The following is a 16,254-nucleotide window of genomic DNA, read 5'->3' as shown; positions in this document are numbered from 1 at the left end:
TCTTGAGTGCCTCCTGGTGGCTGGGTGTGGTACCGCAGTCCTTTTCCCGCTTCTGGCACTCCCCCGTAGGTTGTTGACCAGGCTTGGCAGGTCTTCAGGAACTCAGCCCTCTGGCTGGCTCACACAGTCACAATAAACCCCTTCCAAAGTCCAGTGGAACTGTCTGCCCTCCCCAGAGTTTTCAGCCCCAGCTCTGGGCCCTTTAAATTCAGCCCTTCATTCAGGCTTCCAGGTTTACACCACTTTGTCGGTGGGGGAAGCTGAGATGCCCCCTGCTCCAGGTTCCACCTCAGGCCACATGCTGCCCAATTGCAAGTCTTTGCTGCTCTTTCCGTGGGCCTTTCCTGCGGCCCTCTTATCAGCACCCTTTACCTCAGGGTTAAAAGTTCTCGGGGCCTCTCTCTCCAGCTTCAGCAAATGCTGCGGGAACCTAACTCTGGTAGTCCCTCAAGCTTCTGCAGCTGGAGAGGGCACCCTGCCTCGCCCATCTGGTCCCCACCAGGAACTGACTGCTGAGCCCCTGCAGATCCTTTTATCTGACCCAGCTGGGCTCTGATTGGCTGCTTCCCTGAGGCCTGCCTAGGCAGGCCTGGATGACCCACCTTCGCTGCTCTTCTCCTGGGGCAGGGTATAGTAGAACCACAGGGTTTCTTGTAGGGCGCTGTAAAAGCCAGGTGCATCCCTATTACAGTGCGATTTTAATATTTCTTGGAGTGGAGCCTCTTTCTGGGTTGCAATTCATGGCCTCTGTTAGTTAGGACTAGGCCCAAAAGCAAGGTGTAAAGTGCCCCATTCATCTCAAGGAGGTGTTGAGTCTGAACCCAAATGATGACAATTTAAACATCATTAGCATTAAATATTTCACTGTTGGTCACTTGATGAGAACCGTCCACCTCCACTGGGACTATGGATGGAGTGTGAGTAGATGGTCCCAGCCGGAGAGGCCTGCTCCACCACTGTCTCGGCCAGTGGCTGGTTCAATCACGCTCTGGTCACAATCCTTGAGCCGTGCTCAGAGCAGCTCCGTGGGTGGCGGATGCCAGAACGACCAGTTCAGGCCCCTACTGATACTTGCTAAACAATCCCAGCTGGCAAGGCAGGGGTAGCACCCTTGGGGGTAGCAATAGCAAATAAATACATAGGGGAGAACGGGCTGACTTAAGAAGATTGCTAGGGTTCAGAGTGCCCCTGAATTCTCCTATCAACCACCAGGGACCCATGGCTTGCAGTAATGCTATAACAGCCACTCCGGGCTCCTCCCCTGTGGGGCAAGCAATAGGGTCCTTGCACAAGCTGGGAGGAGGGCTGCAGGGGCCAGCCAGCCATGGGCCAGGGAGGGAGGGTAAGTGAAGGCCCTGAGCTGGGCATATGACAGGAGCCAAGAGGAGAGGACTCAGGGCAGACCTGGCTCTTCAGCTACAGGCAGCCTGACACCCCCACAGTGAGAGCCCTGCATGGGCAGCAGCAATGGCCACCGGTCCCAGTCCAGCGCTGGCCCAAGCAGCCAGGGGAGGGCTGTGGGAAATTGGCTGTACAAGCAGATCAGGGCCCAGGCTGGGGCTGGAGCTGTATCCTAGCTGGGAAAGGCCGGGGTGCCTGACCGCCAGCACACACTCAAGAGTACTCTTGAGACAGGACCACAGCCAGAGGCCAGTCCAGGGCACATTGCAGGCGCAACCTGGCTCTGAGGCCCAGATTTGGAAAGCCCCTTGAAGAACTTACCAAGGGCTCCTTCTCCCAGCAGTCTGACTCCAGGTGTAGTGGTGGGGGCTACATGGCTCAACCTATAGGAGGGACCCCAGCGTAGCTAATGTACAGGCTGGGAAGGCAGGAGATGCAATACCTAGAGATCCCTGTGAATCGTGCTCAATAGATAAATCCGAGGGGGGCTCTAGACCCAGCTCTGCCATGGATTCCCTCACACAAGTCACTGCACCTCTCTGTACTCCTCCGGAAAAAGGGCCAGGGGGGTGAGGATTCCTATTTCTAAAGGGCTCAGAGCACCATCAGGTTACTGGTGCTAAGATGCTATGTTCCAGACATATGCTGTTGCAGGAAACGCTAGCTGGTAACAAACCACATTGTGCGTTACAGCATCTCAGCACTGAGTGCACCGCTGTGCCTGTCCAGCACACGCCTGGTGTGGGCAACGGAGGACGAAGGGATGCAGTCACTGCAGCATCCTGGCATGGAGTGAGGATGTCACTCCCTCTGTACGGCTCTGGAGAGAGCAGAACTGGAATCCTCATCCACGTACGTCGGCACCAGCGAGACACAGAGGGCAGGGGGCAGGCAGGTGGCGGACATGCCCAAACACTAAGGCGAGGTGATGTGTGTAAGCCACAGCTCATAAGAGCCAAGAAGCACTGGCCACATGCAGGTGCTTGAAGTGAGTCCCCTAGGAATGGGCGGATTTTTCAGCAGGGCTGGACACTCCCAGTTCGCCACCAATGTAGGTAGGAGCTCTGAGAGCCCATCCCTTCTGCAAGCCAGGTCACCCTTTCTCAGGCCCAAGGCAGAGCCTGCGTTTGCCTGGCAGGCCAGGGCATTGCGCGCTCTGGGTGTTGCCACCCATCCAACAGGACAATAGCAAGGAACGGTGACAAACTTTTTAGATGCCTGCAAAGTTTGAGCAGCTGACCCAGTAAGTCAATGGCAGAACTGGCCCGAGCTCCCAGGCTGGCACCCAACCCTGTACAGCTCCCTGCCTCTCCTGCTCCAGGAGAACTCCTGGCATCTCGCTAACACTGGACGAGACATGACAAACAAGTTGTGTGCTTTTGGCCTAATGCTCCAGGCACCCTCTTATTGACTAGGGTGGCTGAAGTCCTCCCCTGCCTCCCAGGAGAACGGAGGAAGCCACGCATGGGAAAGATTCTTTCCCGGAGCTTCCTGCCAAGGTCCATTGGGATTTGGCCCAGACATATTCCACCATTAGAACATTTAAATAAAAGACCAACAGTTGACCTGAACTCAGGTCCTATTCCAAGATAATAACCAGCCACAGCACTTGTAATAAACCTTTTTATTGTCCATTTACAGCTAAGCCATTGAGTGCAAGAAATTGAGCATCGGGTTACGGTGATAGAACTGGAATCGTTACTGACTAATCAGTGCAATTGGTTCTCACCCTTGTTACCTACAGTAAAAACCATCAGTCTTTTAAGTAGGAGGCCGAGCCAGAAGCAAGAGGAGGTCTGTATTGCGGAGGCTGGATGCTGCATTCCACACACCTGTGCACCACCAGGACTACCCAGTCGACTGTGCTCCGATACCAGGCTACGTTTACAAGAACTCTTTCCCCCACCCTGTGGGCACATGTCTCTTATGGGAGGCCTGAGCTAGATATTAGTGGTAATATCTTGTACATCTCGTTCTTTGCAGTCTTCAACTATATACACTGGAAATTACCCCTTGACTCTATCACTGATATGCAGCTGCCTCTGGGGTTGAACATGGCAACGGTTTAACTACACGCAGTAACACGGCACAGCAGGAAGAATATCCCATCCGACTGAAAGTGTGGGGACAGATTTCCAAGTTGGCTGAATGCTGATACCAGAGATGGGATGGGGCCAGGATAGCACTCTGGACGCACTTCAGGAGATCTTTAATGAGGACAAGTGGTGGACCCCAGTCTTACATCTCATCCAAACATCAGCACCTCCAGAAGCACTGTGTCCCTTCGCACCATGCTGGGCCCTGGGTTCAGCACCAGCTCACGTGGAAGAGTCACCTTTCGAATTCCCATCCTGCCTTCAGCAGCCGGTCCCCCGTCCAAGTACTGACCTGGCGTGACCAAGCTTAGCACATGAGAGCTGATGGAGTCTCAGCCCCAGGTGAGAAAACACTCTTTAATATGTAGGCGGCGACCACTCACGGCGGAGCTCTGTCCCCCTCTAGCGGTAGCTAGGCCACAGATAGCGGTTGAGGAGCCTGCCACAGCGTTGGCTAAGGCTTCTTCTACGCTTTTGGCAGCAGGTAGAGTCCAAATGCTGCAACCCCCTAGCACAGGCATAACCAGCAGGGTAGATGGTAAGACACGGTTTAGGCGAGTAGCATGCCCTGTGCACCTGAACTCTAGGCCATATTCACCCGACACAGCTCTCTGCACGCCCAAGCAGCGCCCCCCACGTCTACACTGCTACTTTTAACAGTGGAGTGTCCCGTCGCCGCCCCCTACCAGAGCCTTTCACTGTGGCGTGCAGCGACAGGCAAAGTACCTGTATTCTTCACGCGGCTGTACGTGGGGACGTTTCAACCATTTTTTTAAAAAGCTCCCGGAAATTACAGGTCAGTAAGCCTGACTTCAGTACCAGGCAAATTGGTTGAAACTATCAGACACATAGGTGAACACAGTTTGTTGGGGAAGAGTCAAAATTGCTTTTGTAAAGGGAGCTCACGCCTCACCAATCTACTGGAATTCTTTGAGCGGCGTCACCAAACATGTGGACAAGGGTAATCCATTGAATATTGCGTACTTAGATTTTCAGAAAGCTTTTGACAAGGCCCTTACCAAAGACTCGTAAGCAGTCATGGAATAAGAGGGAAGGGCCTCTCATGGATCAGTAACTGGTTAAAAGACAGAAACCAAAGGGTAGGTATAAATGGTTGGTTTTCACAATGGCGAGAGGAAAATAGTGGTGACCCGCAGGGGTCTGTAGTGGGACCAGGGCTGTCTGACATATTCATAAGTGATCTGGAAAAAGAGGTAAACAGTGAGGTGGCAAAATTTGCAAACAATACAAAATTACTCGAGATAGTTAAGTCCAAAGCAGTTTGCGAAGAGTTACAGAGGGATCTCAAAACTGGGTGACTGAGCAACAAAATGGCAGATGAAATTTAATGCTGATAAAATGCAAAGTAATACACATGGAAAAACATAATCCCAACTGACATAAAAAATGATGTATGAAGAAAGATCTTGGAGTCATCATGGATAGTTCTCTGAAAACCTCTGCTCAATGAGCAGTGGCACTCAGAAAAATGAACAGAGTGGCAATAGGAAAGGAAGAGATAACAAGAGAAAATATCAAACAGCCTCTATGTAAATCCATGGTACGCTCACACCTTGAATATTGTGTGCAGATCTGGTCACCTCATCTCAAAAACGATGGATTAGAATTGGAAAAGATACAGAGAAGGGCAACAAAACTGATTAGGGGTCTGGAACAGCTTCCATATAAGGAGAGATTAAATAGACAGGGACTTTCCAGTTTGGAAAGGAGATGACTAAGAGGGCATATGATAGATATCTATAAAATCCTGACAGGTGGGGAGAAAGTGAATAAGGAAGTGTTATTTACTCCTTTCCGTAACACAAGAACCAGGGGTCACCCAATGAAATTAATAGGCAGCAGGTTTAAAACAAACATCAGGACAACGCACAGCCAACCTGGGGAGCTCTTTTCCCGAGGCTGTTGTGAAGCCCAAACTTGTAACAGGATTAAAAAAAAGAACTAGGTAAGTTGATGGAGGATATAGCACTTAATGGCTATTAGCCCAGATAGTCAGGGATGCAGCTCCAGGCTCTGAGTGTCCCTAGCCTCTGTTTGCCAGAAGCTGGGAATGGGCGACAGGGGATGGTTCACTTGGTGATTCCCTGTTCATTCCCTCTGGGGCACCTGGCATTGGCCACTGTCGGAAGACGGGACACTGGGCTAGATGGACCATTGGTCTGACCCAGCAGGGCTGTTCTTATGTTCTTAGCTTTAAACAGCTGAGTCTTTTAGCCCAAGCAGGAGAGAGGCTCATGTGTTGATATCTAGATATCCCAGGTTCAATCCCCACTGCTGGGGACTCGCCCAGAGGCATAACGAATAGCTCATATTTCAATAATTTCTCTTATGTCTTGCATATCCTCCAGCCCGCTGTATGATCCAAGCAAAGTTTTCCATGCGGATCCTTTGTCCACTGCAGTCATGAAAATAACCCTAGTGCCGTTTTTAAGCGGGAGGCACCTGGCAATTGACTAGACCCCTTCTCCACTTTGGCAGTCAGCAAAGCTGACCTTTGGAGTGACTCGCTGGCCCATGCAGCAGCTGGCTACAGATCATCGGCTGCCCAGATGTTGTGGCCCATGCAGGTGTGCCGTGCTTCTGGAAACAGAGTCACACACTGGGCGCAGCCGTCCTGCCGTGCATTTTCTGGTGCACGAGAAACACCGACTCCACGGCGAAGGTTTTCCGGCAGTCGGTGCAGCGGAGGGGCGCGCGCCGGCTGTGGATCTGCTGGTGCTTGGTCAGCGTGGAGCGGCGGCCGAAGCGCTTGTCGCACAGTTTGCAGGAGAAAGGCTTCTCGCCGGTGTGGATGCGGAGGTGCTCGGTGAGGTGCGACTGCTTGCGGAAGCTGCGGGCGCAGCGGCTGCAGGGGTAGGGCCGCTCGCCCGTGTGGAAGCCGTAATGCTTGACGAAGTCGCACTTGAAGATGAAGTGTTTCTCGCACAGGGCGCACTGGTAGGGGCCGTTCTCCAGGTGCACTCGCCGGTGGACGCTGAGGTAGGAGCGCCGGCGGAATTGCTTGTGGCACAGGCTGCAGGAGAAGGGCTTCTCCTCCGTGTGGCTCGGCTGGTGCCTCTTCAAGGCCAGCGAGCTCCTGAAGCTCTGGGGGCACAGCGGGCAGGGATGCAGCTTCCTGGCCGCGTGGCTGCTCTGGTGCTTGCTGAGGGTCGACGGCCACCTGAAGCTTTTCTCGCACAGGCTGCAGGGGTAGAGCTTGTCCTTGGCAGGAGCAGGCAGATGCTCCGGCGCCCCCCCCAGGACGCTGGCCCCCGGGAATGGCCTCTCCTCCTTGAAGGCGTGCGGTTGTGACCCGACCCAGTTCCCTTGGCCGTGGGGCCAACACGGCTCCTCTCCCCGGGGGCCGGACTCATGCTTGACGGTGCGAGTCTGCCTGCGAAAGCGCCGGTCGCCCATGCCAGGCAGACCCGGCCTCTCCCCGGTGTGAGCCCTCTCGTGCCGCTGGGCATAGGCCCGGGTGCTGAAGCTCTTGTGGCACCTGCGGCAGGGGTAGGGCTTGGCGGCTGGGTGGCCGCGGCGGGGCAGCTTGTGGACGGGCTCCCTGTCCCGGCTGGTGTGCAGGCCTGGCCGCGCGTGGGTCTCCTGGTGCTTGTTGAGGGTGGAGCGCCGGCTGAAGCTCTTGGGGCACAGGTGGCAAGGGAAGGGCTTCTCGCCGGTGTGCGTGCGGACGTGGTCGCTGAGGTGCGAGCGCCGGCGGAACCACTGGCCGCACAAGCCGCAGGGGAAGGGCTTCTCGCCGCCGGGCGCCCGCTGGCGCCTGGCCGGGGCCCGCTGCCCGGCGAAGCTCTCAGGGCCCAGGGCGCAGGGGTAGGGCCGCTCCTCCAGGTGGGCACGCTCATGCTTGGCAGCGTAGGAACGCGTGCTGAAGCTCTTGCCGCAGACACCGCAAGAGAAGGGCTTCCCCCCGGCGTGCGTCCTCCCCTGCTGGGTTGCGTGACCCCTCCCGCTCGGGTAGGCCTTGTCCGCCTTGCGGGCCCGGCATGGCTTCGGCGGGTCATTCTGCCAGGCTGGCTCCTCGGGGCGCTCCTTGGCGTGGGTCTCCTGGTGCTTCTTGAGGGTGGAGCGCCGGCTGAAGCTCTTGGGGCACAGGTGGCAAGGGAAGGGCTTCTCGCCGGTGTGCGTGCGGACGTGGTCGCTGAGGTGCGAGCGCCGGCGGAAGCCCTTGCCGCAGCGGTTGCAGCGGTACGGCCGCTCGCCGCTGTGCGCTCGGCAGTGCCTCACCAGGTCCGAGCGGCGCAGGAAGTCTCTGGCGCACCTGGAGCACTGCAGGAACTGATCTCGCGGCTGGTCGCCGGCCGGGGACACGCCCGGGTAAGGCTCCTCCATGACGTGAACCTGGAGGTCATCCCTTATCTCAGTCTTGCAGATGACAACACGCTGGTCTTGGCCGCCACCGGACAGATCCGCACCGACACCAGTCCTCTGGCTGCCGGCGGCGCCCAGCCATGGGCTGTAGCTTTCATTGTACTCGGTGCATGGAGGAGCCTCTGCCTCTTCTCCGGGGGAGCGCTGGGACTGCTGAGCACTGAAACCCGTTCCGTAGCCGCCCTCTTCTTCAATCTCTTCCTTCACGAGGCAGCGAGCCTTCTGCGGGGCTGTGCCGTCGACCTGACGCTGCCATCGCAAACTGCCGTCGCACCACGAAGGACACTCGGGTGGAACTTCCACCTCCCTGGAGGGCTCCGTCTTGCACTTAGTCAGGACATTGGGAGCTTTGCCATCGACGTCGCCGAGAGCAACCTGGGGGGCCGTGTGCAGTTGACCACCCAAAGGTGAAGCGTTGCTCTCTGAGCCCCAAGAAATGGGCCTCCCCTCCACAGACAAAGGGAGATGCTCAGGGATTTGGATTTCAACTTCATTGTCCTCCAGTTTCACCTTTCCACTTGCATTCAGGCATTCAGCAACTGGAAGGAAACAACACTCATCTCATTAGACACACGGAAGAGTGAAGCTCCCCCTGCATTTCTTGACTAGATTTAATTCTCTTAGGAATTCCTAGTCATATTAATCTGAAACTAAGACATGACCCTGAACTCCAAAAGGGCCCATATGTGAAACAGGGAGTTAGCAAGAGTAATTAACTACTGGAACAATTTACCAAGTGGATTCTCCTTCACTAACAATTTTTAAATCAAGGTGGGATTTTTTTTCTAAAAGATCTAAAAGGAATTATTTCGGGGCAGTTCTCTGGCCTGTGTCATACAGGAGAGCAGTCTGGATGATCACAGTGGTCCCTTCTGGCCTCAGAATCTATGAATCGAAGAGCAAGGCGATACTTATTCAGTGGAGACACAGTCATGTATTGTGCATGGGGTCACTAATCCCAATTTCTGTACCATAAAAAGCCAGGCCGATTGCAGGTCCTGGCTGTTTCGCTGACAGAACCACACTAAGCTGTCTGTGATGACAAAGCTTTTAAGCAGGTTTCCTACTTAAAACTAGAGCTGGTTAATAAGTGGGGGAAAAAAGTTTTGCTACAAATTTCTAGACTGTTTGTTTCCTTTTCGTAGGGTTCAAAAGTGCCCCATGTTTTGTTTATTCAAAATTAATTGAAATTTTAGCAACGCATCAGTTTCTAATTTTTTCATGCACCAGAAGCCTGGAGCACAATAAAAATGTCAAGTAATTGTTTTTAAGAAGATTTTTTCAAGAAGATTTTTCACTCTCAAAACAAGGCCCCATTTCCACAACAGAAGCTTTGGGGGTGAAATATTTCAGCCAGCTCTCCTTTGCTCAGGGACATTTCTTTTCTCTTGCCATCATTTCCCATACTCACCTATAGACACGGGGGCCAGGGCCGCCCTGGCAGAGGCATCCTCTGCACTGGGCTTTCCCCATTCCTCTGTCAGCAGCAGGAGGGCAGGTTTTGGCATATCACCACCTGCATGTCACAAACAAACAATCGGAACTAATCAGAGCCAGACCATGGCAGTCATATCCTTCTGCTAAGGGCTGTACGGCAAACCTGCCTGAACCCGTCACACGGATGTGGGCTTTCCATCACTTCCCAGGAGAGAATTGCCTACTAGTGGGTTGAGATGCAGGCCCTCCCCAGCGCTAATCCTGGCTCTGACCTAGACTCCCTCTGTGGCTTTGAGAGGCTTCACTTGGCCTCCGTGTCTGCTTTCCTGTCCTGGACTCGGGAGTCTGGCAAGCGGCTGAGAGGGGAGAAGTAGCCACGTGCAGCAGAGGAAGCTCTGGTGGTAAATCCAGAGACAGACCAGGAGATAGAGAAGTGGGGTTAGGAAGGAGCCCAGGGAAATGCCAACAGGGATGGAGACTGAGCAGCCCTGGATTGCTAGTCAGAGGGCCCTTGGGCCAGAACCTGAGTTGCGGGAGGGCCCAGGTTCCCCTACCAGCCACTGGGCAGCAGCACAGGACCGAGAGGGGGAACACAGACCATCTGAGGCAGCATCTGAACAGCTTGTCCAGTGGGCCCTTGGTACCCCGCAAGGGGGAGACTGTGTAGTGACGGGTCTGCAGGGCCGAGTTACGTGGGGGGAGCGCTTCCCGTCGCCAAGAGCCAGAGGGACCACGTGCGAGCAGCCAACCACAGGGGCACCGGACAGGGTGAAAGCTAATTCCCAGACCTAGCCACAAGGAGATACATCTGCGGTGAGCAGAGCCCTTTACAAGGAGCATAGCAATTGCTAGATGGGATCAGACCGCTTAGTCCAGTATCCTGTTTCCAAATAGCAGCCAACACCTGACGCAATACAAGACGAGACACCCCCTGCAGTAGGCACTTCTGGAATAACCGGCCCACCGGGGAAAAAATTTTCCTAACATCCCTTCCTCAATTAAAGGCTGTCTACTGCCTTGAAGCATGAAGGGTTCTGTTCCTTCCAAACTATTTTTTAAACCTTTATCGCTGCAACGCCGGACAGTCTCATTATCCATATGAACACCCAGTCCTTTTTTAGAAACCGGTCAAGTGTTTGGCCTTAATGATATCTTGTGGCAATGAGTTCCACTGGCTGTTTTACCATGGTCAGCCCTGAAGATCTAATAGATTGTACATACAGGCAAGCAAAGCTGCACCTCATTCTGCCTCATGGATTCCCAACAAAATTACCAGTTAAATCCCTATTCCAGGATCTTTATTGCTTGCAGAAAAAACACATCCTGATTTTTCAGAAGCTAGATTGAGCCTGCATGGCTGGCAATGAGGCAGGTGGGGTTAGCTGAGTCCATTCAACAAGAAGCTATTTCTGGGAATAAGCGGCCAATGCCGAAGTATCAATTTTAGACACTTCTATGAAAACTGACAACAAAATCGTTCTTGTTAACAAGAGAGAACTCAATTCTGTAAGAGGGTAACGATTACAGGCAAAATAGATGAACACTGAGGGTTATTTACAGAGGTGGCCCCTCATTAATGCAAAACCAAAGATCTTCAGGACACCAGTGTGAAACAAGTTGAGAATCCCAGTTCCCAGCACAGCAATCACAAGAAGCTGTTGGCCCAACTGGCACCAAGTGGCTCTGACTGGTGGTCTCAGCAGACCGACTAGACCATGGAGAGCGACTCCCCCCTCGTCCAGAGTGTTTTCACACTGGAAGGGTGGACAGCGCTGGAACAGAATGTGAGAAGTAGGCACTGCTGCTACGCCCCTGCTTTGCGGATAGACAAGACCTAGCTCGTAGGTTGCTTTTCACCAGTAGATCTCAAAGCGCTTCAACAAAAAAGATCAGTATCATTGGGATAATGATATTGACCTCCTTTGGGAAGCGCTTTGTGTTTTACAAACAGGGAAACTGAGGCACAGAGGGATGAAGTGAGTAGCCCAAGTCAAACAGCAGGCCAGTGGCAGAGCCAGGACTAGGACACAGATCTCCTGAGCCCTAACCCACGGCCCTATCCGCTAGGACACACTGCCTTCAGTTTCCAGGGCTGCCAAGCCCGTACCCTTCTCTAGCAGATTAAAAGGAGGGGAACAAACTCTCAAAGCCATTCAGACATGACAGCTCCTCATTAATGTACAGTCACTTACCCAGCGATATCAGTATCTCATAGTTCTCTCTCATCACGTCCCAGTACAGCTCCTTCTGCCATTCTGCCAAGATCTCCCACTCCTCCCGGGTGAAACTGACTGAGACATCGGCAAATGACACTGGGACCTGAAATCACAGGAAATTATTATTCAGATGTACTGCAGTAGCAGGTCAACATGAATTTCAACAGCAGAACCAAGAAGAAAATATGGACCTTCATGTTCCGCCTTTTTGCATGATTGGGAGGAGGAGGAAGAAATATGGTTTTGGGTTTTCTAACTGCAGGAAAAGTATCCTTTTCCCCTCCATGGTCTCTCACTCAAACGTCAGCAGAAATCATTTGTTCTCTTTTTTTCATTTGCCTTTTGGTTGAGATTCGAGCTCTCTCCAACATTTGATTTTATTTGGTGAATTTTTTAAACATTATTTGACAGTTCTCACCAGCATTCTTCCTATTTGTGAAGCTGGGCAAATAATTAACATGTACAAAAACGAGCCAGCCATGAATATGTTAACTGAATAAAATGAACACATGATTGTCATTACTCACCCAGCTTTGAATGAGATCAGACCTGAAGTTTTAGGGGGAAAAACACCCTAAGAAATTGTTATAAGCGTTTTAAAGAATTTACCTATCAAAAACCACCACATTCAACAGTCATTTCCGATAACACTGCAGTATCGCGACTGTCAAACGGAGTGGTTTGGACTAGTGCTGTAGAATGATGCATGTTTTAGAGAGAGAACAAAGAAATGCCTTCTCAAACTTAACTAACGCATTCTATTTATCTAGGTATGTGCAGGGGTCATCATCAGGGTACCCACGATAGCTATCACAAGTGTTATATTATTATTTAAGTCACATGCAAAAAACAAACACCCAGGACCCTCCATATAAATGTGCACAGTAATTGCATGAATTTTTTTAAATGACAATCAATGGTTTGCTATAGAATGACATTGTAAATCATGGATGATCACAGACATTTTACACACGGCATAAACATTACACGTTGTTATACAAAGTGTGGCAATCTCGCAGCAAATGTGCGCACCATTTTCAATTTACCATGCATGCACCAGGGACAAGACAGGTGGAAAATTTATCAAATCACCTAATGATTCCTGAAGCCAGTTCCTCACCAAGGCAATGTTTAGCATTTGACCAATCAGACATTGCATCAAAATCACTCAGCCTATCTCATTCAAGCTTGTTGCAAGTCCCGACCAATCAGCACCTGTCAACATCCCAGGTAGCACTTTTGTACAAGTTTTTGCAATTTAATAAAATCTCTGAGCACCATTTGTGTATTCGAGCAGAACCACTAAAAATTTCAGCTTCCTGCTTCTGCCTCTTGTAAAATGGCTGCCCCCAGGAGGACCGTGAGAATTTGGTGGGGATGAGCAGGGAGGGAAGGGCTGCAGAACCAAACAAAGCATCCCCTGATGGGGACAGAGTATCCCCATTTAGCATCCAGGGTTTCACCTGGTCAGTTCGGGGGCTGATCTTGCACTCTTTGCCCAGGTGAAACCCACTGAGGTCACTGGGAGTTTTGCCTGAGTGAGGACTGCAGAATTGGGCCACATGACATAAAGTGTAAATTATTTTTACCCACACAGAAGCATTGCTAAATATGTCAAATGAGAGCTTTGCTTATCTCCACCCCCACCCCCCCGTTCTGATCATGACATTTCTCATGGCTGGTTTTAACATGACAGGATCTCATTCTGCGATTGCAGAGTTTAAAAATGAGCTTATGTTCGAGCCAGGGCTGGTCTCTCTTTACTTCCGAAACCAGTCGCACAGGGTCCCTTCCCCCCGGCTGCTTTTTAACCCAGGAACATGGGTGCAGCTAACAAAGCTGCACCTGGAGGGCAGCCCATGGGTTTGGTTTGGTTTGGGTCAGGCCCAGGGCAGAGGCTGAAGGGGGGAAGTCCCAGCTCCCTGCGGGCTGTTTCCATCCTGCAGCATCACCTGCCAAGCCCAAGGGAAAGGGGCCAAGCCGAGAGGCGGCAGATCCATTCCCTACCTGCGAGCCAGACTCCCTTTCAGACATTTTCCTTCCGCCTCCTCGGCAGCCCCAGGCTCTGCCACAGCAGACACCGCCTGCTCAGATCCCTGGGCGCCTCCAGCTGCACTCAGGGGGTCCCCGGTTTCCCGCTCGGGCTGCGGGGCATGCAGGCAGGAGGGAGCCCGCTCCCGCTGGTTAGCCGGGGAGATGCGGGAGGAAGGGACCCGTGCCCGCCGCTTGCGCCCTCCACGCCTTGCAAAGGGCGAGAACGTCCCGCTCCCCGGGCGAGGATGGGCCGCCCCCTGGTGGCCATTGGGAGTGCGAACCTGGAACAATCCTGGCAGACAAAAAAAACCCAGCGACTGTTTTGCTCTTCTGCAGCGTCTGAGGCACTGGAAGGGCGTTAGGGGAAGCTCACAGCAGCCCTTTGAGCGGAGTCTTCTTACCCCGCCTCCCACCCCTTACCGGGGGGGGGGGGGGGGGAAACTGAGGCACGGGGAAGTTCAGTAGCTTGTCTCTGTCTCTCTGGGCTCTTGTGCTGCACCCGTCGTGGGTATTTAAGCCCACAGGGAGGCAGGGCATGTAAAATCAGGGCCTGCCATGGCCTCACAGCAGAGGCCTGAAAATCACAAGCCCTGCTTTTTCACCATGCAGATGTGCACAAGCTGGTGCCTTGCAGCACACGCAGAACGCCTGCAATTCTGGGTGTATTTGTTTCTTTCCAATAAAAACAACACCGTTGCCGCAGATTTGGATTTCATGATTTTCATATCAACCAGTTTGGTTTTCACCTCAAAGGCCCCACAAATTCTGCATGAACAAGTTTCTTTAGGAGCATAGAAGCAACCATACCAAAAAAATATAGAGAACCTAGAAGGTTGCGTTGGTTGATCTGTTAGTGCAGGGGGGTCAGACTGATTCAGTGGAGATGGATGAATTCCCTATTTAATTATGGCTCACTTGCCAGAGTATGAGTTTAGCACTGCACGCCCATCACTGTCCCTGGCTCCCCGGCTGAGCTCGATGGGAGGTTTTCACAAAGATCAGAAGTTGAATAGGGACATTATGTAGTGGCCAAACTTTTAGTTAACGTAATTATTTATCTGCTTAGTACCTTACTGGTCTTTCCAGCATCACCCTGTGGAAAAATACAATCTTCTTTAGGCCACCACTATTCTACCTTTATTTCTCTTCCTTCCCCATTCTTCCCATTCCTTCCCCTTTCTCTGTTTCTCTTCTTCTTCTGTGTCTTTGTGGGTCTCCTCTGTTCTTCCTGCTGCATTTCCTTCCTCACAGTGACTTCTAATTCCATCCTCATGGGCTTCATTCCCATCCCCTGCCCCATTTCATCTGCTAAAATGATCAACAATGAAATAGTTAATATTGACATTGAAGTGTCAGCATTAGGCTTTAGAGCTGACACACCACTGAGATTGATGGAGGACTGGCAGAGATCACACCACTGTGCCCTTGTTTCAAGCTGCCTGCAGACTCAGAAAGACCAGGTTGCATTGGTTACACTCCCTTCACATCTGGAAGCTTTCCAGTTTGCACCCACGAGGGCTAGATATTTTCTTCTTTTAAATGACTACAGAGGCTTTGCAGAATCTGAATATGCATTATCAATTACACATCAAGGGATGGGTGTCTGACATCCCAAGATAAGGTAAGAAAAGCCTAGCTGGATGGTAGGAAACAGCATAGAGGTGACCGATAGCAGTATTAACCACCCCCATCCTACCTACTTAGAGCCTGGGTAGCTGGGCTTTACATGTGTGGAGTGAATTTCACCCACAGAGAACGGACAATCCCTGAACATCTGTGCAAACAGAAGCCCTTTGATGCAAATGCCTGTGAAGAGCCAGTAATGCTGCGCACTAACGTGGCTCAGTGGCTGGACTGCGCGGGGTTTGAATGTGCATTTGGCGGTGCGGTTTTTGCACGATTCATCTCAATGAGGGCGAGCTCACTTATAGCGTTTATGCTCATTAATGGGGTCCTACGCTCGGGTGACGAGCAGTACAAGTTTAAAAGCTGGGAGCAGGGAGGGGAGCATACATCTCTCACTCTGCGTATTTGCAGAGCATTGAGCATCAGCCCTTGTCTCAGGGGCGTTAGCCCTGGTGAATGTTCCAGCCCAGCTCTGATTGAGAAGCAGACTGTTATGGATCTCATGGCTTTCCAGTGGAGATTTTCCTCCCTCACCCAAGGTCTTTGTCATTTTGGATTAGTCAAGGGAGATTCTTCCTTTCTGGGGGTCCTGCAGGCTCAGTCTCCTCTCTCACAGGGCTGCAGTGTTGTCTCTCTCAAGTTTCCACTGTGCTGGGATTCTGAGTCTGTCCCGCATTTAGCTTTTATGCAGGGAGATTTACTTCATTCCCCATTCCCCTCCCTCTGGGGGGGTCTCACCTGTGCCATGTGTGAGCCAGGCCCTCATTGTCTGTGATTCCTTCTGTACATCTCCCGCCCCATCCGTCTGGCGTGGGGACCAGTGCTGGCCCCTCCCCTTCCCATGTGCTACTAACCCCTCTGCCATGGCTGGGTTGTCAGTTCTGCACTCTCTGTGGTTTGGGGCCTCTGCTCCCTGGTAGCCAATGGGGACTCCTGGGAGCGTGTGATCATTTCCTGTTTGCAGTGTTGCTGTAGCAGTGTTGGATACTAGCCTGGCTGGCAGAGTGCTCCTCTCTCGGCCGCCCATCACAGGCAGGGGCAGGGGGTAGAGCAGCCAT

At 52.3% G+C, this 16,254-nt stretch overlaps 1 protein-coding gene across 1 annotated transcript; it reads right to left on the bottom strand.

Annotated features, from left to right (window-relative positions):
• Positions 1 to 3,010: 3,010 nt before the first annotated feature.
• On the bottom strand, positions 3,011 to 15,746 carry LOC140906194 (uncharacterized). Its single transcript, XM_073329686.1, is given in 6 exon segments — positions 3,011 to 8,422; positions 9,295 to 9,399; positions 11,513 to 11,639; positions 13,544 to 13,609; positions 13,612 to 13,862; positions 15,731 to 15,746. Coding segments are annotated over 6 exon segments (2,877 nt in total). The 3' UTR covers positions 3,011 to 6,110.
• Positions 15,747 to 16,254: the final 508 nt, after the last annotated feature.

Source organism: Lepidochelys kempii, chromosome 2 (assembly GCF_965140285.1).
Source record: "Lepidochelys kempii isolate rLepKem1 chromosome 2, rLepKem1.hap1, whole genome shotgun sequence".
NCBI lineage: Eukaryota > Metazoa > Chordata > Testudines > Cheloniidae > Lepidochelys > Lepidochelys kempii.
Note: the sequence above shows the minus strand (reverse complement) of the source record. Positions and strands in the feature narration are given on the sequence as shown.